Source organism: Saimiri boliviensis, chromosome 2 (genome assembly GCF_048565385.1).
Source record: "Saimiri boliviensis isolate mSaiBol1 chromosome 2, mSaiBol1.pri, whole genome shotgun sequence".
Taxonomy (NCBI): Eukaryota; Metazoa; Chordata; class Mammalia; order Primates; family Cebidae; genus Saimiri; species Saimiri boliviensis.
Window position 1 is genome coordinate 38,792,919 of NC_133450.1, and position 22,573 is coordinate 38,815,491.

At 39.7% G+C, this 22,573-nt stretch overlaps 1 protein-coding gene across 1 annotated transcript; it reads right to left on the reverse strand.

Annotated features, from left to right (window-relative positions):
* Window positions 1-222: 222 nt before the first annotated feature.
* On the reverse strand, window positions 223-22,200 carry CHURC1 (churchill domain containing 1). The gene is given in 4 exon segments (XM_074393125.1): window positions 223-3,684; window positions 8,966-9,036; window positions 11,093-11,228; window positions 22,081-22,200. Coding segments are annotated over 4 exon segments (420 nt in total). The 3' UTR covers window positions 223-3,591.
* Window positions 22,201-22,573: the final 373 nt, after the last annotated feature.

Consider the following 22,573-nt stretch of genomic DNA (forward strand, 5'->3'; position numbering starts at 1 on the left):
CAATAAGGACTGGCTGAGCTTTTAACTTTAAGAGCCTAACTAGCCAGACCTGTGCATCAGAGAACGAGACAAAAAAGGAGTGCCAGGATAAGTCCACGTTTCCAATTATACCCACAGGTGATTTCTCCTCCTTCTTTTATCTCAGGAAGGGAAGTAAAAAGAAAAGCCGTGTTTTGCCTAATTCCCCTTTATTCGAACAGAAAAATAAGGATTCTCTGAAACTGGGTTCAAGAAGTCTTTATTCTATTAGATCCACAGAAGAACCTAGAAAATGATAAAATATCACAAAACACAGCACAACATTGGTTTACCAATAATGAAATATATAAAGGATCTTAACGTTTTAAATTTTTGTAACATATGGTCCAAACCAAATAATTATACATTCTGCCATAGATGAGGACATTGGCAGGTCATATAAAATTATACTCTTGAGCTTCAAATGACTAAGTTGGAAGCATAGCAAACTCAAGGAAGAGGCAATTTAGAGGCTATAATGGGCTTAATGCTGCTATTTAAAGTAATGAAGCATTTTCTCTGCTTTCTGGATTCATTTCACCAAATGATTTCCTCAGCGGGTCAGATATAGATTTGCAGCAAAATGAAAAACATTTTCCAGGAATAAAACAACTGATCCCTACAACAGCTGACTTAACTTTTCTGAATAATAAATCTTCATCTGACATGCCCAGATGCCTCAGAGAGCAGTCACTGATATTCTCAACCTCTTCCTGACCTTGCCAGATCCTTATACTTCATATTTGCCAAACACTATTACTGAGAGGGGGTCACTGCACTAGCTGTGTGACCTTAAGCAAGTCATTTAACTTCTCTGTGCCTGAGTTTTTTGGGCTGTAAGTGATACACTGAAATAAAGAACAGTGAACATAAACCTCTTCATGATAACTTAAAAATAACAAGCCATATCTGGTTGTGGCTAAACTATCAATAGCACCTACCTCATGAAGTTGTTAATGAGGACTGAGTAAGTGCTTAAAAAGGTCTTAGCACACAGTAAGTACTTAATAAACCTCAGTTATTATTATTACTGTTATTCAACCAAGTTTTCCCTGATATCTACAATGAATACTTTGCTCATTTCTTTTTTCTTTTTTTTTTTTTTTTTTTTTTTTTTTTGAGACGGAGTTTCGCTCTTGTTACCCAGGCTGGAGTGCAATCAATGGCGCGATCTCGGCTCACCGCAACCTCCGCCTCCTGGGTTCAGGCAATTCTCCTGCCTCAGCCTCCTGAGGAGCTGGGATTACAGGCACGTGCCACCACGCCCAGCTAATTTTTTGTATTTTTAGTAGAGACGGGGTTTCACCATGTTGACCAGGATGGTCTCGATCTCTTGACCTCATGATCCACCCGCCTCAGCCTCCCAAAGTGCTGGGATTACAGGCTTGAGCCACCGCGCCCAGCTCTTTTTTCTTATAAGTAAAGACTTAGTTCAGAATTTCCAGATCTCCTAGATATGAAGAAGAAACATTTTTGTTTCTAATGGCTGATCTTTTAAATTTAGGTCTCAGAATAAGCACTAACTGAAGCCACCTCATTGTATCTAGTACTTTGTATATTTTCTAAAGTATTTTACATTCACTAATTCATTTAAATCTTCTAACAACACTGTGATGAATATGTAACATCAATTTTTATTAGTCCAATTTGATAGAAACAGGACAATAAAGTCCAGAGTAATGCTTTGCTTACTGACTATACTGCTAGTAAATGGCAGAGAGGCCAAAAGGCCAGAGTGTATAACCTCCAAGCCAGTGCTCACACAACCATGCAAAGTAAGATACTCTAAGATCCCTTCAGAGCAAATGAAACCATTTCTCATTCCTATTAACTAAAGTCCACACTGTATTCAGATTTCCCTAGTTTCTACCAAACGACCTTTTTTTTTTTTTTTTTCTGGTACATAACCCTGTGTAGGATACCACATTACATTTAGCAGTCATATCTTCTCAGGCTCCTCTTGGCTGTGACCATGTCTCAGATTTTCCTTGTTTTTGATGGCCTTAATAGTTTTGAGGAGTACTGGTTAGGTATTTTACAGAATATGCCTCAACTGGAATTAGTGTGATGTTTTTCTCTGATCTGACTTGAGTTCTCGGTTTTTGGGAGGAAGACCAGAGCTAAATTGCCATTCTTATCACATTCTGTGTGATGTGATGCTATCAAGGATACATGCTATCAGTAGGGCTTATTGTGGATGATGTTAACCTCAATTATCTGGCTGAGCTAGTGTCTGTCAGATTTCTCCACTGTAAAGTTACTCTTTTCCTCCCTTTCCATATTATACTCTTTGCAAGGAAGTCACTATGCAGAGCCCACAGTAAGTGGGAAGTATCTACAAAAATTATCTGAAATTATTCTGCACAAGACATTTGTTCTCATTCAATCATTTATATTAGTTTGGACTTGTAAATACTTATTATATAGTTTGGGTTATAATCCAATACTACTTTATTTTGTTACTCAAATTGCTCCAGCTTTGGCCATTCAGAGATCCTTCAGTTCGAGCCTCTATCTGTTTGATATACTCCCAAACACTGTAATTTTTTTCTTTTTTTGAGATGGAGTCCCACTCTGTCACCAGACTGGAGTGCAGTGGCATGATCTTGGCTCACTGCAACCTCTGACTCCCTGGTCCAAGCAATTCCCCTACCTCAGTCTCCTGAGTAGCTGGGATTACAGACATGCACCAGCACATCCAGCTAATTTTTGTATTTTTAGTAGAGATGGGGTTATACCATGTTGGACAGGATGGTCTTGATTTCATGACCTCATGATCCACCTGCCTTGGCCTCCCAAAGTGCTGGAATTACAGGTGTGAGTCACTATGCTCGGCCTTTTTTTTTTTTTAATTTCAGTACTTCAGTTTTCAGTGGCACAAGAAGCTCTAGGCTTATCTTGTATATTTCATGTCTGAGTTCTAGAATTAATTTCCAAGGAGCCCTGGTTCCTTCTATTGGAAACCAAAATCTGGGAACCAGGTGTGTTCCCATTCTAGTTGTTTTCTGACCACATAACTGCTAACAAAGATGCTTCACTCTAGCTACACTGATACAAACTTTAAACTTTTTTTTTTTTTTTTTGAGACGGAGTTTCGCTCTTGTTACCCAGGCTGGAGTGCAATGGCGCGGTCTCGGCTCACCGCAACCTCCGCCTCCTGGGTTCAGGCAATTCTCCTGCCTCAGCCTCCTAAGTAGCTGGGATTACAGGCACGCGCCACCATGCCCAGCTAATTTTTTGTATTTTTAGTAGAGACGGGGTTTCACCATGTTGACCAGGATGGTCTCGATCTCTCGACCTCGTGATCCACCCGCCTCGGCCTCCCAAAGTGCTGGGATTACAGGCTTGAGCCACCGCGCCCGGCCCACAAACTTTAAACTTTAGCAGAAGAGCTCAGCTCTAGAGAATAACGATCATGTCCTATGTTACTTTTTTTCCCCAAAGAATAAATAAGTCTAAGCAGAAAAAAAAAATTTGCAAAGAATTTTCAGTAGGAATGAAAAAGACAAACCATCAGGCTTGCTGTATTGTAAACCAACCCAACATAGCTATAACAGATCTGCAGAAGGATTCTTAGAATAAGAGAGTCATTTGTCGGGGGTCATCAGGGAGAATACTGATAGTATCTTCAGCTTTGCCACATAACAGACACAGCATGGTATACTCCTAGAACAAGATAAAGTGCATAATTACCTTGAGGAACAGGGAAAAAGATGCTTCATAACTTACTCTGGTTAAGACGTTCTCTACAAATTGTCATGAATATTCTTTCTGCAAACTGGATCAATTTCTTCAATATGTATCAGCAATGTCTTAGACTTATTCTGTATATTCCAGAGCCTGTTGTTCATATACATTGACACATAAATGTCACCTTGGAAATACATGGCTATTTCTCAGACTTAGCACATATATTTGGCTTAGGGCTGCTATTTAAAGCAATGGAGCAATTTGAGAATGGGTCCCTATGGACAAATTTCTATTCTTACAGCTGTTCCTTTCTAGGATATTTAACATGAATACACAACAGAAATAATTTTTTAAAAGGAGAAAATTCCCAAACCCAAAAAGTTATTTTTATCTATTCTAGGAAAATAAACAATTATGTTAAATTCGCTAGTATGTCCTGCCTCATTTTCAGATAGGAATTTGATCCATTTAAGAAGTTTTGCTTCCCAGGCTTAACGAATGCCCAGACTGGTAACAGAGGTGATTTTATTTTAGGCAAAACCCTTAGGCCACAGTTCTATTTTTTTTTTTTTTTTGAGGCAGGGTCTTGCTGTGTTGCCCAGACTGGAGTGCAGTGGTACAATGATGGTTCACTGCAGCCTTGACCTCCTAGGGTCAACTGATCAACCCACCTTAGTCCCCACAAGTAACTGAGATTATATGCACGTGGCATCACACCTGGCTAATTTTTAAATTTTTTTTGTAGAGAGGGGATCTCACTATGTTGCCCAGGGTGGCCTCAAACTCCTAGGTTCAAGTTATCTTCCTACCTTGGCCTTCCAAAGTGCCAGGATTACAGGTGTGAGCCACTGCACCCAGCCCAAAGTCCTATTCTTACAGCTGTCCCTTTCTAGAATATTTAACATAAACTACAGAGACATATTTCTTTGAAACCTTTTGTTTAAAAGCCTTTATCTGCTGTATGAAAACAAACATCTATGTTAAGTCTACTAGAATTTCCACATCTGATGCTGCGATTGCTAGCTGTCTGGAAACTGATCAGTCAAGGCAGTTTGTGTTTTTTGGGTTTAAGACAGTCACTGGAGAAGGTCACAGAGGTAAACAATGACTATGATACAAAGAAACAGAAGCAGGCAACTGCCTTTTCCATGTTCTACTGGTGAGTTCAGGAGGGGAGCTTAGTTATGGCAGCAGAAAGATTGCTTTTTGAATTAAAAATAAAATAAAAATACATCCTCTTCAAGGCCTTTTACTGCTGTCAAATACTTCTACGGCTTTAATGTCTCGTGGATGAAAGCAGTAAAATGCTTTAACCCACCAGACATTACTATTGAAATGGCAATCTTTTACAGGAAAAGAAGGAAAAAAGTAATAGAGTCAAGAAGAGAAAATGTGTGAGGCTAAACAAATACTTCAGTTTTCAACCAATCTAGCCATTGACAAATTTATCCTGAGTGCCTACATGCTCTGCAATGCACTAGCAGACATGAAAGAACAAAATCTGACTTTACAAAATTTCCAACCTAACTTGGTAGGGGAAAAAAAAAACCTAATAGATAATCTGGCAAGATTATTAAATCAGTGAGACTGATTACACCTGTAATCTTTATAGGCAGTCTGGAACCCAAATTTCATTGCAAGTCAATTATCTGGAATTCAAAAGCAATTTCCCAAAGAAGTAATGTTATACAGGGCAGTTAGGTTCTCAGAAAAATCCACAAGTCTTTAAAATTTATATTGTTCAAGTACCATAGAATCTAGCCATATATAGAAGTGCTTCTGTGGGAAAATATGTCTAGAATTCTAACTTGGGATGCCAGGAACACGTCTCCCTGTGCTGCCAGGAATATGATGAGATGAGGACACCTTTTATCAAAACCAGCCAAGTAGAGAAAATAATTCCCCCAGTCATTCATAGGGACTCTCAAAGCCTCCAACTGTGCAGAGCCTAGGGGAAGAGATTTGGAGGGAAGAACAGAGTGGTGGAATCACTTTGGAATCTGAGTAAGACCATATTTTTTTTTTTTTTTTTTTTAATTCTGAGGGCCCCCTTTACTCTTTTCCTCCATTATTCCCTGTTAATTCTGACTCCAAGTCCTCTCCTTCCCTGGTTCACAGAGTAATAGAAAGGAGTCTCATAGTTTCCATCTTGTTTCTTGAAGTAAACACACAGTACATTTCGGTTGGGGGTTGAGGGTAGCTTTCACCAGGGGAATTTTTTTTTTTTTAAATAAAGGATACCTATAATAATTTATGATGTATTTTCCATGTAAATTATGTCACTTCGTCTCCACTTTCCCCCTAGTCTTGCCATCAGAAAATCCTACTTTGTTCAATAATGGTATTATGGCTGTTTTAAAAACAGAATCCTTATCTTTCAGAAAGGCTAATGAAATATTTACAGAGGTAGTGATACGTTTGGAACTTGCTTCGAAATAATCCTATGGGGAGATGTGGGGATGGTAGAGCATAAATAAAGCAACTTGAAGCTGGGTTCTGTATGTTAGGACACAATTCTGCCTACTTTGGACTATATTTACATTTCCTATAAAATGTTTAATATAAAACAATGGTGGCTGGGAATCCCACCCTGAACTTGAACTACTGCTAGTATAGGATAGAGGGCTGGGGTCGGGTAGGGACAAGGACAGTAAGTAATGGCAGATGAGAAAGGAGAGTTCTTGAGGCCATCAGGCTGAGGCAGAAGTTCCCAAGTGGCTATTCACTAGAGTTAGGGCCTGACATAGGTACAAGAAAAGTTCAGAAAAGGGAGAAGCTGCATGAGCTTCAAGAGCAAAGAGCAGATGGAATTTGAGTTCAGCTAGAAAGATGTAATATTTAGTTGGCTTGAAAGTAGAGAGAGGGATAATTCAAATCAAGGAAAAGTCATGAGTATGGACAGTAATACGGAGAAGAGCAGGTGCATCACTTAACGTCGTAAAAGGGAAAGGAAGCTGCATTTGGTTTGTAGGCAGGGGAGTGGAGGATGACATGCTGAAGAAGATTACCTTGATGGCAGTGTGCAGAACTGCAATAGAGGGAATGCTGCAGCAATTCAGGTTTCCATGGGTATGGCCCTTGACATGAGGTGTGGGGGCAGAGCCAGAAAAAAAAGAGGGCAAAACAAAGAAAAGAGGGCATGAAGGGTGTAGGCATGAAGGCAATGTGAAAGGAATTTAACAGGTCTCAACTGAGACTGAGTACATGTGTGTTCACTACATGAAAGAGCATAAAGAAGGTTCCAGACCACAGACCAAAAGCTCAGGAGTATCACTTAAGGGAAACAGGAAAGAAAGTGATAGAAAACACAAAGAAGCAGTTAAAATGATTGAAAAAGGAAAAGAGTCAAGCACTATGGATGGACCTCAAGGGCAGAAATGCTTCAAAAAGACGATAATGATTAATAAAACCAGATGCAGAAGCCACGTAAGAGAGAAAGGAACTAAGGTAAAATCACAGGATTTGGTTAGATTATAGGAAACCGATGGGAGAATAGTTTTAGTACAGTGTAAATGAAAATCAATTTGTAGGTAGTGAAGAGGAGCACAGGGAAATAAGGAAAATCAGGTAAAGACCTATTCAAGTGGCCAGGCAATGGCTCCCACCTATAATCCCAGCATTTTGGGAGGCTGAGGCAGGAGGATTACTTGAGACCAGCGGTTCAAGACCAGCCTGGGCAACAAAGTGAGACCTCGTTTCTACAGAAAATTTTTTGAAAATTAGCCACGCATGGTGGCTCGTGCCTGTGGTCTCAGCAACTTGAGAAGCTGAGGCAGGATTGCTTGAGCCTGGGAGGTCAAGGCTGCAGTGAGCTGTGATCATGTCACTGCACTTCATCCTGGGTGGCAGAGTCAGACCTTGTTGAAACAAACAAATAAAACCTACTCAAGTAAAGAAGGAAGAGGAAGAAGAGATGATTACAGGATGAATCAAAGTACACTAGAAGGAGAGACAATAACACGAGATTCCTGAGGAAATGCAGTAGGCTAGCATGAGAGAGGAGTAAATAAAAACCTTCCTCTCTTAGAGGAGAGGAGCAGGAGTCTAAAGCTGGGACAATGCTAAGTATGGCATACATATGAAAGAGTAGTGGGAAATAGAAGGGAAGCTGGGCCAGTCCAGTGAGAACCTTAAAATGAGGAGCTTCAATATTGCGGTGTAGCTAAAGGTAGGCCACAGGAAGACTAGTGAGGTCACCAGAAGGTATCATTTATTTTTATTTTTTAGTAGAGACAGGGTCTCACTATGTTGCCCAGACTGTACTCAAACACCTGGCCTCAAGAGATTCTCCTGCCTCAGCCACCTGAGTAGCCCAAACTACAGGAACACACCAACTATGCCCAGCTTTGAAAGACTGCTTATAGTCACAATGCTAGAAACTATGAAATGGTAGTGAAAAAGACTAGACTCTCTACTTCTAGTCTACTCTTCCCCAACATCTACTCCCCCCAACTCATATTCCATATTCTACCATCAGATTAATTTTCAGATTAAGAGATTTATCTTTATGATTAATTAAGATCATAAGGATAAATCTCTTAATCTCTAGCTTCACAGAGGTTCGGTGTTTCTCCTCCAATCTTGATAAAAACCAGCTTGTAATTTTACTTAACTAATAATATTATAATGTCTTACCACACATGTGACTGCAGAGTTGTTCAACTTTACATGCCAACTTGGGAAAACAAAGATAACCTCCTATCACAATTTACATGCGGACAAGTATGGTGGCAGTGGACAGCCCGCTACTTAAAGCCCACAATTGTGCAATCACATAACTAGGCAGAAAAAAGAAGCACAATGGCAACCTCCTAAGAAGCCAGAATGTGCTACTATTCTTTATAAACAAAAATGACAGAACTGAGATATCATTTGTAAAGTATACATTTTGATTTGTGACTCTTGTGAAGGGAGGTTTGCACAAATCCACCCACATCTAAAGTCTGTCTCTCAACTTGCACAGATATAGGAAAGGCATGGGGCTGGGAGCAGTGGCTCATGCCTGTAATTCCAACACTTTGGAGGCCGAGGTGGGAGGACTGCTTGAGCCCAGGATTCAGGACCACACTGGGCAACACGGCAAGACAGTATCTCAAAAAAAAAAAAAAAAAAAAAAAAAGAGAGAGAGAGAGAGGCATGGTCTCTTTTAACATATGTTAGCACTTTGCACTTCATTTATGAAAACTATATTTAGATTTTCAAGAGCTCTTTTATTATTCCCTTAACCCCCCCATATCCTATCCATACTTATATTTACCTGAAATTCGTCCATGATACTGAATGTATACTCATGTCTGGCTATTACATGATGACAATTCTTACACAGATCTGCTAAAACAAAGAGAGACTTATTATGTAATTAAGTCTTAGAGAGTTTCTTAAAACTTCTATTAAAATTTCTATTCTCAGCATATTATTTAAAGAGAATCTTAAGTCTGTTATATTTAACATAGGTGGAAACCCATTATAATATCTACCTTGATTTTTAAAAAATTCAGAATCTGCCACATAGCAACACTACATAATTAAGAGTCTGAACTCAGAGACAATATGCATTTCTTGCCACTGAAAGCTCTTTAAGATATTTAAGTGTGTTTTTAAACTAGTCAGATCTGTTTTTTTGTTGTTGTTGTTGTTGTTTTTTGAGGCAGGCTCTTACCACTGTCCAGGCTGGAGTGCAGTGGTATGATCATGGCTTGCTGCAGCCTCAACCTCCCAGTCTCAAGTTATTCCTCCCATCGTAGCCTCCTGAGTAGCTGGGAGGATAACTTGAGCCAGGGGGGGGCTCAACACATGCATCACCACACTCAGCTAATTTATCTGAATTTTTGTGGAGGTGAGGTCTCACTATGTTGACCAGGCTGGTCTTGAACCCATGGACTCAACCAATCCTCCCTCCTGGGCCTCCCAAAGTGCTAGGATTATAGGCATGAGCCACCTCGCCTAGCCGAGCTGGACCTATTTAACTATGTAAAAGCTTTTATTCTCATGAATAATCGAAACTGCACTGTTAGAACCAATCATAAATAAAAACCAAAGCTGGACATTAAAGTGAATTTAATGGTAAAAAAAGAATCTAGTAAAAATGATTTATTGAGTGCTTACTATTTTAAATATTTAATCTTCCAAAAAATCCAATGAGGTAGATACTATCATTACCACCTTTTTAGAGATAAGAAAACAAAGGCATACTGCAGTTTAGAAGTAACTAGGAAGACTACTGAGACAGGAGGTAGGGGAACCAAAATTCAAACCTAAACAGCCTAGCTCCAGAGCCCTTGCTCTTAACCCACTATGTCCTATTGCTTAGAATGAAATACAGTCTAAAGAAAACAAATGCTAAAAAGAAAGAAAAAGATTCTTCTAGCTTAAAACATTTTATTGTTTGTTTGTTAGCTTAGAACTTTTTTTATCATCTGACTCCATTCTAAAAGCTTGGTGCCTTTCAAACTCCTCTGTCAAAATAGCATTACCTGCACATTTATTTCTCATGTATTCAGAACATACCTAAGAACCAGGAAACACGCAAAAAAGGGAATGTGAATAGCTAAATGCTTTCACAATATCTGGGCACTGAAGTATACATATACTTAACTTACAGAAATCCTTAGTGCTAACCTCAAAATTGAATTTTTACTTTATTTTATTTTTAAAAGATGGGGTTTCATTTCACCATGTTGGCCAGAATGGTCTCGATCTCCTGACTTTGTGATCTACCTGCCTCGGCCTCCCAAAGTGCTGGGATTACAGGCATGAGCCACCATGCCTAGCCAGAGTTGATTTTTTTATACATAGTTTATTTGGTTTCCCAGTTTTGAGGATGAGGAGCAAGATATGAAGGCAGCTTATGATTTAGCAGCAAAAGTAAGGAATAACAGACAGTGAGATTGGAGACCAAAAAAACTAGACATTCTTAGCAGAAACAGGACTAGAAAAACCACTGCATTCCTGAAGTCACTTAATATAGGGACAAACAGCCCTATACACTTTAATAGCTGTTGAAGGATATCACAGCATTATACTGTAGCAGAAAGTGAAAACTCACATGGATGACCCTAAGGTCATAATAAGAAAAAAAAAAAAGTATATCTTGTTAAGGCAGTGTAAAGGTTTTAAAAATATGCCCCTGAAAAACAATTTGATGAACAAAAAAATTCAGTGCCTCAATCACAAGCTTTAGTTATCTGCAAAAGTCATTTACATATACTATTTGATGATACCAGATAAATGAGGTGTTAACAACATTTTCCTCTTAAAAACCTAACTAGTAACTGTGTGCAATACAATATTGAAATAGGCTTCAGAATATTTTGTGTAACATATCAACTTCCAAAAGCTGATACCTGCTAATACACTCAGGTTACAAAAAAAAAAGTCTGCTTACGGTCATAGGTAACTATTTCTTCTCCATCTTCTTCTTTCAAGGATTTGTTTGTGATCAGCATAAAATCCCGCTTATTGCACACCGCACAGCCTGTAAAGTTCAGCAAGAAAGATCCATTTTCCAGGCAGGTGTTACCCTATAGTATTAGAAACAGGAATTTAATTTCTTTACATTTCAAAATCTTTAGTGAAATGATTAATAGACTTAAAATCTCTAAAGGCAAAACAAAACTAAAACATGGCCAGCATTTACTTCTAGAAGGTTATATACCAAATAATTTTTGAAATTACTAGCTTTCCTAAAGAAGTGTTACTCATGTTAAAAAAAACAAACAAACAAAAAACACAACTAAAGTACACTGTTAGATCCTTAAGTCTCTGAGGACTTCCTCTATGTTGAAAAAAGAGGACAAACTGCAAATAAATATTTAGAAACAACTTAAGGAAATCTTAATACAAAACATGAAAATGGAAAATTTAATAGCCAACAATATTAAACAAAGCATATCAAAACCAGAATTCAATCAAAATAGAAACTGAGTCAATTATAAAGATGATCTTATATACTGTGATGCTTAGTTGTTTGTTCAAATAGTTTTGATCCTTGATAACACAAAATAAATGAACAAAAGTAATCTCTCAGCTCTATAGGTGTCAGTCCTTAAGGATACATGTGATTGAGGCAGAGAAGCTTTTTTATTTTTTTTTGTAACTGAGATTGGGTCTTGCTGTATTGCCCAGGCTGGTCTCAAACTCTTGGGCTCAAACAATCTTCCCACCTCAGCCTCACAAGTATTGGGATTATAGTCATGAGCCACTGTTCCTGGTCCAAGGGAAGTCTTTGCTAACGGACTAGGGGACAAACAGCCGCGGGTGGGGGGGTTGTGAAGGCATAGCATTAGGAGAAACACCTAACGCAGATGATGGGGCGATGGATACAACCAACCACCACCATGGCACGTGTATACCTATGTAACAAACCTGCATCACCTACACATATACCCCAAAACTTAAAGTATAATAAATAAATTTTTAAAAAATTAAAAATCACTTTATAAATAATCATTTCTGAGCAAAAAAATATAAAGAGTAATTTTAAATAATGTGACTAAAAATCACTCAAATCAACGTCTCTCTAGTGCATCTATGTATCTGGTATTATAAAGGCACAATGGAGGATTCAAAGATGAGCCAAATATGTTCCTACCTCTAAGGAGTTTTAAGAAGCATCAGCGAAATTAAGATCCACCATAAATAATGCTACTAGGAAGTCTTTCCGGATTCCAAGCACCAGAATTAATCTCTCCCTTCTGAGTGGCTTCTTAGTTCCATGTACTGAGGAAGAGACTAACTCTGGTGGGAGAAATCAAGACATTACTACATAGTTCAGTTATTAAATCATAGGCACACTGTCTTAACCACTAAAAGGGAAAAGGGCCCTGGGATTCAAGCATCCATTTTCAGCTATCAAGAACAAATGCTTTACTTTTTTTTTTTTTTTTTAAATAAAATCTACTGAGGTACAATTTATATACAATAAAATTCACACACTTCAAGGGTACATAGAAGTGAATGACTTTTAATATATACCCATGTAACCACTACCCCAGTCAAGGTATAACACATTTCTAGGCCGGGTATGGTGGCTCATGCTTGTAATTCCAGCACTTTGGGAGGCCGAGGTGGGCAGATCACAAGGTCAGGAGTTCAAGACCATCCTGGCCAACACAGTGAAACCCCGTCTCTACTAAAAACACAAAAAAATTAGCTGGGCATGGTGGTGCGTGCCTGTAATCCCAACTACTCGGGAAGCTGAGGCAGAATTGCTTGAACCCAGGAGGCAGAGGTTGAGTGAGCCAATAGCTCCACTGCACTCCAGTCTGGGCAAAAGAGTGAGATTCTGTCTTAAAAAAAAAAAAAAAAATCTATCCACTCAAAAAGTTCCTTTATACTTTTCAGTCTATCTCTAACCTCCATCTCACCTCATACATCCACTCACCTAATTTCCGTCTCTACAGTCTTGCACGTTCTAGAATTTTATATATATATATATATATATATATATATATATATATATTTTTTTTTTTTTTTTTTTTTTTTTTTTGAGACGGAATTTCGCTCTTGTTACCCAGGCTGGAGTGCAATGGCGCGATCTCGGCTCACTGCAACCACCGCCTCCTGGGTTCAGGCAATTCTCCTGCCTCAGCCTCCTGAGTAGCTGGGATTACAGGCATGTGCCACCATGCTCAGCTAATTTTTTGTATTTTTAGTAGAGACGGGGTTTCACCATGTTGACCTGGATGGTCTCGATCTCTTGACCTCGTGCTCCACCCGCCTCGGCCTCCCAAAGTGCTGGGATTACAGGCTTGAGCCACCACGCCCGGCTTTAGAATTTTATATTAACAGAATCAGTATACTCTTATATTCAACTTCTCTTGCTCAATAAAATGCCTATGTTAATCATCTCTGTTATTGTAGGTATTGGTACTTTGTTGCTTTTTATTGCCAGATAGTATTCCCGGCAGGATTCATCTGTTGATAGACACTTGGGATGTTCCCATGTGGGGCTATTATAACTAAAGCAGCTGTGAAGATTCCTGCCCAAGTCTTAGATGCACATGTCTTCCTTTCCCTTGGTTAATATCTAGACGTGGAATTACTGAGTAATATGGTAAAAATATTTAACTTTTTTACCATATTACTTATGTTTCAAAATAATATGTAACATATTACATATTACAAAATAAGAAACTGCCAAATGGTTTTCCAATATACATTCCTGCCAGCAATACTAGGCATCTTTTTATTTTAGCCATTCCAGTGATGTAAAGTGCTATCTTATCGTAGTTTTTTTTTTTTTTTTTTTTTTTTTTTTTTTTTAGACAGAGTTTCGCTCTTGTTACCCAGGCTGGAGTGCAATGGCACGATCTCGGCTCACCGCAACCTCCGCCTCCTGGGTTCAGGCAATTCTCCTGCCTCAACCTCCTGAGTAGCTGGGATTACAGGCACGCACCACCATGCCCAGCTAATTTTTTGTATTTTTAGTAGAGACGGGGTTTCACCATGTTGACCAGGATGGTCTTGATCTCTTGACCTCGTGATCCACCCGCCTCAGCCTCCCAAAGTGCTGGGATTACAGGCTTGAGCCACCGCGCCCGGCCTTCATTGTAGTTTTTTTTTTTTTTTTTTTTTTTTGAGACGGCGTTTCGCTCTTGTTACCCAGGCTGGAGTGCAATGGCGCGATCTCGGCTCACTGCAACCTCCGCCTCCTGGGTTCAGGCAATTCTCCTGCCTCAGCCTCCTGAGTAGCTGGGATTACAGGCACGCACCACCATGCCCAGCTATTTTTGTTGTATTTTTAGTAGAGACGGGGTTTCACCATGTTGACCAAGATGGTCTCGATCTCTTGACCTTGTGATCCACCCGCCTCGGCCTCCCAAAGTGCTGGGATTACAGGCTTGAGCCACCGCGCCCGGCCCATTGTAGTTTTAATTGTTGTTTCCTTGATGACTAATGATGTTGAACATCTTTTCATGGTGTTTATTCACGTATCTTCTTTTATGAAGTGCCTACTCAAGTCTTTTGTCCATTTTCAAAAAGTTAGGTTGTTTGAGTTATAATAGTTCTTTATATATCTTGGATACAAGTTTTCTTCCAAATATATTTCTCCCTGTAATTGATTTGCCTTTTTTAATAGTGTCTTCTGATGAGCAAATAGTTTAGATTTTTATAAAGTCCAATTTACCATTTTTTCTTTTATACTTTTTTTCTCCTAAGACATCTCTGTCTGCCCCAGGGTTGTAAAGAGTTTCTTATGTTTGTTTTTTTTTTTTCTAGAAGTTTTATAGTTTTAGTTTGTGGGTTTAGCTTTATAATCCATTTTGAAACAATTTTATGTATGAGGTAACGATCAAGGTTTCTTTACTTCTATATGGGTATCCAATTTTTCTGGCAAGATTTGTTGAAGACTGTCTTTTCCCCCACTGAATAAGAACGGTGCCTTTGTAGAAAAAAGTCAATGACTATACATATGTGGGTCTGCTTTGACTATTCTGTTCCCTTGATATACATTATCTACCCACCCACTACTATCAAACTCTCCTGATTACCATAGTTTCATAGTAAATCTTTAAATCAGGTAGTTTATGTCCTATAATCTGGCCATTCCTAGTTGGGTTTCATGTAAATTTTAACATCAGCTTATACTCTTTTAAAAAAAAGTCTACTGGAGTTTGAATTGGGGACTGCCTTGAATCTATGAAAGCTGACTGCCAAGGCCTCTAAAAAATTAAGGAAAGCAAAATCGTTTTTAAAAAGATCGAAATGCCAATTTCAAATAAATAGAACTCTGAACTGGACTACAGCCACAGACACAGGTTCCTTGCACAATATGGCCTAACCTCTGTAATCTGAGTAATTCTGTCTCTTTTAAGTAGATAGAATGTGACTCTAAGAAAACACTGAATGAAGAGAAGTATCTATCCATCTGTTGTCTGGTAAGTAAATGCTTCAAATGGTAAAATCCAAGTATAACATATAAGAAATGGATGGGACTTTCTAGAAGAGTCCTGGTCATTTGAAAGTAGCAAGAGTAACCTTCATCAGTGAAGCACAGCTCTTTTATTAAATGAGTTAAGACTATTAACATCCAAATTTGGAAAAGTAAACTAAAGCACACATTACTCAGCAAAGGTTCTGAGGCTCCCATAACAGGTAGAAAAAGAATGCAATTCAAATCAATTTCACAATAGTAACAGTAGATCCTAACAGGTTCAAGAAGGAAGGGAAAAAAGTTAACATGTTAAGTACCCTTAGAAAATGTGATTCAGCTAAATCCTGGTTAAGGATTTGTAAAGGTATACAAGTGTGCAAGAAGAAATGGCTGAAAACTATGAGGATAATTAGCATAAGAGTATGTTATAGGCCAGGCACGGTGGCTCACACCTGTAAGCCTAGCATTTTGGGAGGTCAAGGCGGGTGGATTATGAGGTCAGGAGTTTGAGACTAGCCTGGCCACCATGATGAAACCCTGTCTCTACCAAAAATACAAAATTAGCTAGGCGCAGTGGCGTGCACCTATAGTCCCAGCTACTTGGTTGGCTGAGGCAGGAGAATCGCTTGAACCTGGGCAACGGAGGTTGCAGTGAGCTGAGATCGCGCCACTGCACTCCAGCCTGGGCAACAGAGTGAGGCTCTAAAAAAAAAAAAAAAAAAAAAAAAGTGTTATAAAATCTTATAAATTTGAGAAAGCTGTAATTATTCTGATAAAGACTGCAACATTTTTTTTCCAGCAAATTATTTCAGATGGTACAAGTTAATAGCGAATGTATATATTTTGCCAGGAAATGTTTAAAAACAGTAAATACAGTTTTTATTAAAGAACTAATTTTTGGTTTTGTTGATTTTCTCTACTGCATTCTCTATTTTCTACTCTGACCCTTATTATTTCCTTCCTTCTACTTGCTCTGGGTTTAGTTTGCTCGTTTTTCCATTGCCTTTTTTTTTTTTTTTTGCTTTTCTTTTTTTTTTTTTTTTTTTGAGACATGGTCTCACTGTGTTGCCCAGGCTGGACTGCTACAACCTCCACATCTGGGTTCAAGTGATTATCCCACCTCAGCCTCCCAAGTAGCTGGGACTACAGGCACACAAAACCACATCAGGCTAATTTTTGTACTGTTTGGTAGAGACAGGGTTTCACCATGTTGGCCAGGCTGGTCTCAACTCCTGATCTGCTTGCTGCAGCATCCCAAAGTGCTGGGATTACAGATGTGAGCCACTGCACACGGCCTGTTTTTCCATTGTCTTAAGTGGAAGGTTAGGTGACTGAAGAGTATGCTTTTTAAATACAGGCACTTATAAGTTTTAAGATGCAGAGTATCATTTTAAGGCATTCTTACATACAACTGTTTTACTAATTATATATTACTCAGCATTTAATTAAATCTGGTTTAATGTTATCTACTAAGGAACAACTTGAGTATATGAAGCTTGGTAGCTTATCTTTAAATGACAAATATAAAGCATGTAATTGTAAATTTAAACATATCACTAACACTGATTTTTTTCCCACTGTTAACCTAATAATGTATTTCTGTACTGCTGTTGCATTACTAACAAAATTTAAAGCTGAAGTTAAAATATATGAAATACATGTTTCATTTCCAGTTTGATATGAAAAATATCTTTTTTTTTTTTTTTTTTTTTTTTGAGACGGAGTTTCGCTCTTGTTGCCCAGGCTGGAGTGCAATGGCGCAATCTCGGCTCACCGCAACCTCCGCCTCCTGGGTTCAGGCAATTCTCCTGCCTCAGCCTCCTGAGTAGCTGGGATTACAGGCATGTGCCACCATGCCCAGCTAATTTTTTGTATCTTTAGTAGAGACGGGGTTTCACCTTGTTCACCAGGATGGTCTCGATCTCTTGACCTCGTGATCCACCCGCCTCAGCCTCCCAAAGTGCTGGGATTACAGGCTTGAGCCACCGCGCCCGGCTGAAAAATATCTTATTACAATTTTGTGCCTGTTCAGTAATTTTAGAAAATGCAGAATTCTAGCTCTGACAGGTTTGCTAATGCTTTTCTGAAGGAAAAAAAAATGTGGTTCACAGTTGAGTAAAAAAATGTGGGTTCAGAAAGTTAGTGTGGTTCATTTCCAGCTTGACTCATGTCTGAGTTCAAATTCTCAGTGTTAACATTATAAGCAAGTATGCCAGAGCCCCATTAGGAATTCAGTACTATATATTTCTAGTCTGTAAAAATAAATCACAAATTCCAAACAACTTTATGTAATCAAAGATAAATAATTAACTAATACTTACTCATCCTATACTTAGAGCTTCCCAACAAATGAATTTGTTTTTGTAAGTAGAAAGGGTTTTGCTCTGTCGTCTAGGCTGGAGTGCAGTGGTGTGATCTTAGCTTACTGGAGCCTCAAACTCCTGGGTTGAGGAAATCCTCCCACCTTATCCTCTTCCCAAGTAGGTGGAACTACAGGAACACACCACCATGCTGGGCTAATGTTTTTTAATTTTCATTTTTAGGATCTCACTATGTTGCCCAGGCTGGTCTCAAATTCCTAGGCTCAAGCCATCCTTGTGCCTTGGTTTCCCAAAGTGTGAGGATTATAGGTGTGAGCCACCAGGCCCAGCCCACCATCTTCTTACTGTCCTTCTTTGCTAAGCTTCTGCAAAGCTTAGCAAATGCAGTGGCTTCTGCTCTTACCGCATTTAAAAATAGGTCATGACTTCAAAGAACCCCTGAGTTGGAAGGGTCCTTGACATTCCAAATGGTCAGTTAAGTCTCTACTGAATATTGAAAGACAGCTTAATTCCTCTAAGAGTTACTCATTCCATTTTGAAATGTCAAAAATTTCTTTATTCTGATTCAAAGTCTAAGACTCATAACATCCATCCCCTAATTATTTCTAAATCTGCCTTCTAAAATTCCAAAGAAAAGTTTAATTCTTCTTTATGACAGTCTTTTAATTATTTTAGAACAGAATAAAATCAGAGAAAAGCACCTTTGAAAGGTACTCTCCTGGTTTTCCAATCACCTCAGTCCATTTATTCTTCTATTCTTCTTTATACTTATTTTCATTTCTGAAGATTATTTAGTCTTTGGAGCTCAGTCCTTGATTCCATACATTTTTTTCCTCAGAGAACAAATCCTATTTTGACATTTGTATTTAACTGACTCATTTATCTATGTAATTGTACCCAAACTGCAATCTTATATCTTCACTTGACCCTTCAGATATTCTCAATCACAGGTGAAGCAAATTAATAACAATCTGACCATTTGTCCCGAATTTTTGCTTTTTCTTCCCATATGCCTCAAATTTCTGTAATGATACTTCCGATTTCCCAGTTGCCTAGATTGAAAACTGAGATCATGTGATCACATATAGCTCTCCCCTTATTCTCTTCTACATTAAACTGATTGAATCTTATTATTATTATTTTTTTTTCCTTTTTTGAGACAGGGTCTCGCTCTGTTGTCCAGGAGGGAGTACAGTGGCACAATCATGGCACACTGCAACCTCTTCCTCCTGGGCTCGAGTGATCCACCTTAGCCTCAGAGTAGCTGGGACTGTAGATGCATGCCACCATGCCTGGCTAATTTGTTTTTTGTGTTTTTTTTTTTTTTTTGAGACAAAGTTTCGCTCTTGTTGCCCAGGCTAGAGTGCAGTGACATGATCTCAGTTCACTGCAACCTCTGCCTCCTGAGTTCAGACGATTCTCCTGCCTCAGCCTTGCAAGTAGCTGGGATTACAGGAGTGTGCCCCCACACCCAGCTAATTTTTGTATTTTTAGTACAGATGAGGTTTCACCATGTCGGCCAAGTTGGTCTCGAACTCCTGACCTGAGATGATCCACCCACCTCGGCCTCCCAAAGTGCTGGGATTCCAGGTGTGAGCCACCGCGCCCGGACTATTTGTATTTTTTGTTGAGACAGCGTTTTACCATGTTTCCTAGCCTGGTCTCAAACTCCTGGGCTCACGCCATCCACCTGCCTTAGCCTCCCAAAGTGCTGGGATTCCAGGTGTGAGCACTGTGCTCAGCCTAATTCTTTCTTTGAAATAAGGTCTTCATTATCTCATGCCTACACTGTTGCCATAGCTCCTCAAATGTTCTGTGGAGTTATCTCCTAACACACCCTCCATCCTACCATCAGCCATAAGATTCATTTTCCTAAATAACAGATTTCAGGATCATTTCTCTATTAAAATTCTGATGGTTGTCCAATGCATAAAAGGTAAACTCTAAGCTTCTCAATATGACTTTTAAGTTTTACAATAACTCCACTCTTAAGTATCCAACCTAAACTCTTTAATATTCTCTACTGCAAACTTCTCCCTCATGGTCTTGTAATATCCTATGTTTATTACTGGCTTTGTAAAAATCTTTTTAAACTTAAAACAATGAAATGGAACACAGTAAAGTACATGAAACATAAATGTAGAGCATAATAATTATAAAGTGAACATCTACAGAACCATCACCCAAATCAAGAAATAAAACACTGCTTGTACCCCAGAAGACTTTTTCTCATGTGACCCTTCTTGATCACACCCTAATCCCTTAGCAGTAACCACTATCTCTACTTAACAGTAATTGTGTGTTTTCTATATAGTTTTACCACCCAGGTACATCCTTAAATAATATATTTTAGTTTGCCTCTTTTTGAATTATATTTTATGTGTTCTTTCATCAACACTATTTGTAAAACTTTTCAGGTTGCTGTGTAATTGTAGTTTCATTGTTATAATTCAGGGTTTCTCAACCTTCGCACTATTGTCATTGGGAGTGATACTTGTTGTGGTGGCTGTCGCGTGTCTTTCAGGATGTTTAGTGGCATCGCCTGCACCATCCATTAGAAGTCAGTAGTGCTTTCCCATTTGACAACCAAAAAATGTCTCCGGATATTGCCAAATGTCTCCTAGAAGGCAAAAATCACTCCTGGTAGAGGACTACTATACTACTTCATTCACTTCCATTACTCATTCATTCATGTGCTCCATTCTATGAATATATCACAGTTATTTTTCCAATCTACTACCACAAAAATAATGATGTTATGAACACTTTTTTTTTTTTTGTCTTTTTGTTTTTTCCTTTTTGTGGAGAACTGGGTCTCGCTATATTGCCCAGGCAGGTCTCGAACTCCTGGGCTCAAGCTATCCTCCTGCCTCTGCCTCCCTAAGAGCTGGGATTACAGGCGTGAGCCACAGCGCCCGGCTGAACACTCAAAGTGTTCAGAAGCATATACACATTGATTTTTCTAGAATGGGAATCACTGGGTCATTTCTGTATAAGGCTCACCCGTTTTTCCAAAGTGGTTGTATCATATGAGAAAATATACTGTTACATATGCTTCTCAAAAGCCTAAGTATTACCCATAAGATACTAAGGCATAAGCAACTATAGAGATTTCCTCCCTCCCATCCAATGCACCAATTCCATTCCTGTAATTTTCCCCCATCCTCCACTTCCTCCTTACCTTGTTTTCTACCCTAATTACAACTGTCCTTCAAGTCTTAGAGGATGTCCACCTTTTCGCAGGGGAGAACAACACTATCTCCTATTGCCCTCCCCTTTCCCTAAACTTGAATAGCATTTCTGAACCGAACTACCCATTTTTTGTTAGTCACATACTCCCCAAAACTGTGAGCTCTCAGGCAGCAGCAAAGCTGCCTTTTTATTTCTAATTTGAAATAAAGGATCCGGCCGGGCGCGGTGGCTCACGCCAGTAATTCCAACACTTTGGGAGGCCAAGGCAGGAGGATCGCTTGATCCCAGGAATTTGAGACCAGCCTGGGCAACAAGTGAGAACCTGTCTCCAAAAAAAAGGGGAGGAGAAACAAAGACTCCCTTACTGGCCTAAAGTAATCTAGCTACACATATATAAATGTTCAACAAAGATAACCTTGAATGAATGAGAATAGACAAGCTTTGCAACCTCCTGAGCCTGAAAGTAACTGAGATTTAAAAGGCAGTAAGAGCCAAGAAATCTGAATTCTAGTCCTGGCTCTCATCCATGCAACTACAACGTGAACTTGGGCAAGTGATCTCCCTTCTCTGGACATCGGTTTCTTCATCTGCAAAAGTGTTAGAACAGATGACCTCTGAGGTCCCCTCCAGCGATAGAATTCGGTAAGAAAACTGAACTTCAAATCGAGCTTGAGGATGAGACCGGAAGTGGGGGTGGGGGAGTCCCTCGGCTGTCGACCGGGATTGTGGTGGCGGTGGGGTTCCTCTGTTGCTCCCTGGAGCTGAAGTGAACCGGCACAACAGCTGAGGTCAGCCGCCAGGGCGGAGACCAGAGGTGCCGAACGCCACAGGCCATCCCCGGTGTACCTAAATACCGCTACCGGGTCACCGGGACCGGCAGTGCGGGCGGGTCCGCCCCACGTACGGCCTCTCTGGGAAGGCCAGCCTCGGGTATGAGACACCTCGGGGGCCGGCCGCCGGCCAAAGGAGCGCCCAGTCGCTCACCCGGTTGGGATATTCCTTCTCCACACAGTCTCCACACATCGCGACGCAGTCAACAGGGAACGTCTTCCAACGCTTCCGGGAAGACGAAACCTCGCGAGAGCTGAGATACGGTTACCGCATGCGCCCAAGTACTCGACTCCCGGGTCTTCGGTCTCGGGAACCGATCCGAAGTCTCCGCCCCTTAGCAACTGTTGTCAGGGCAGGGCACAGTCTCCTTGGCACCCTGGGTCGGCAAAGGGTGAGGCTCCAGAAACCGTTGAAGAAATGGGAAGAAACCTTATGCACTGACAGATGTGGGGGGAAGGGAAAGCGGATCTTGGGCTGAGCGAAGTTTTCACAGACGCCTTCCTGAGCTTCAGCTGACAAGAAAGGCAAATCACAACACAAGAGAGGGAATTATTTCTCGCTACCCTATATACAAATCTGAAATGTTAATAAATACCTTTCTGTACCATTTCTTAAGGCAATGAAAGTGAATAAGAGACCAGATCTC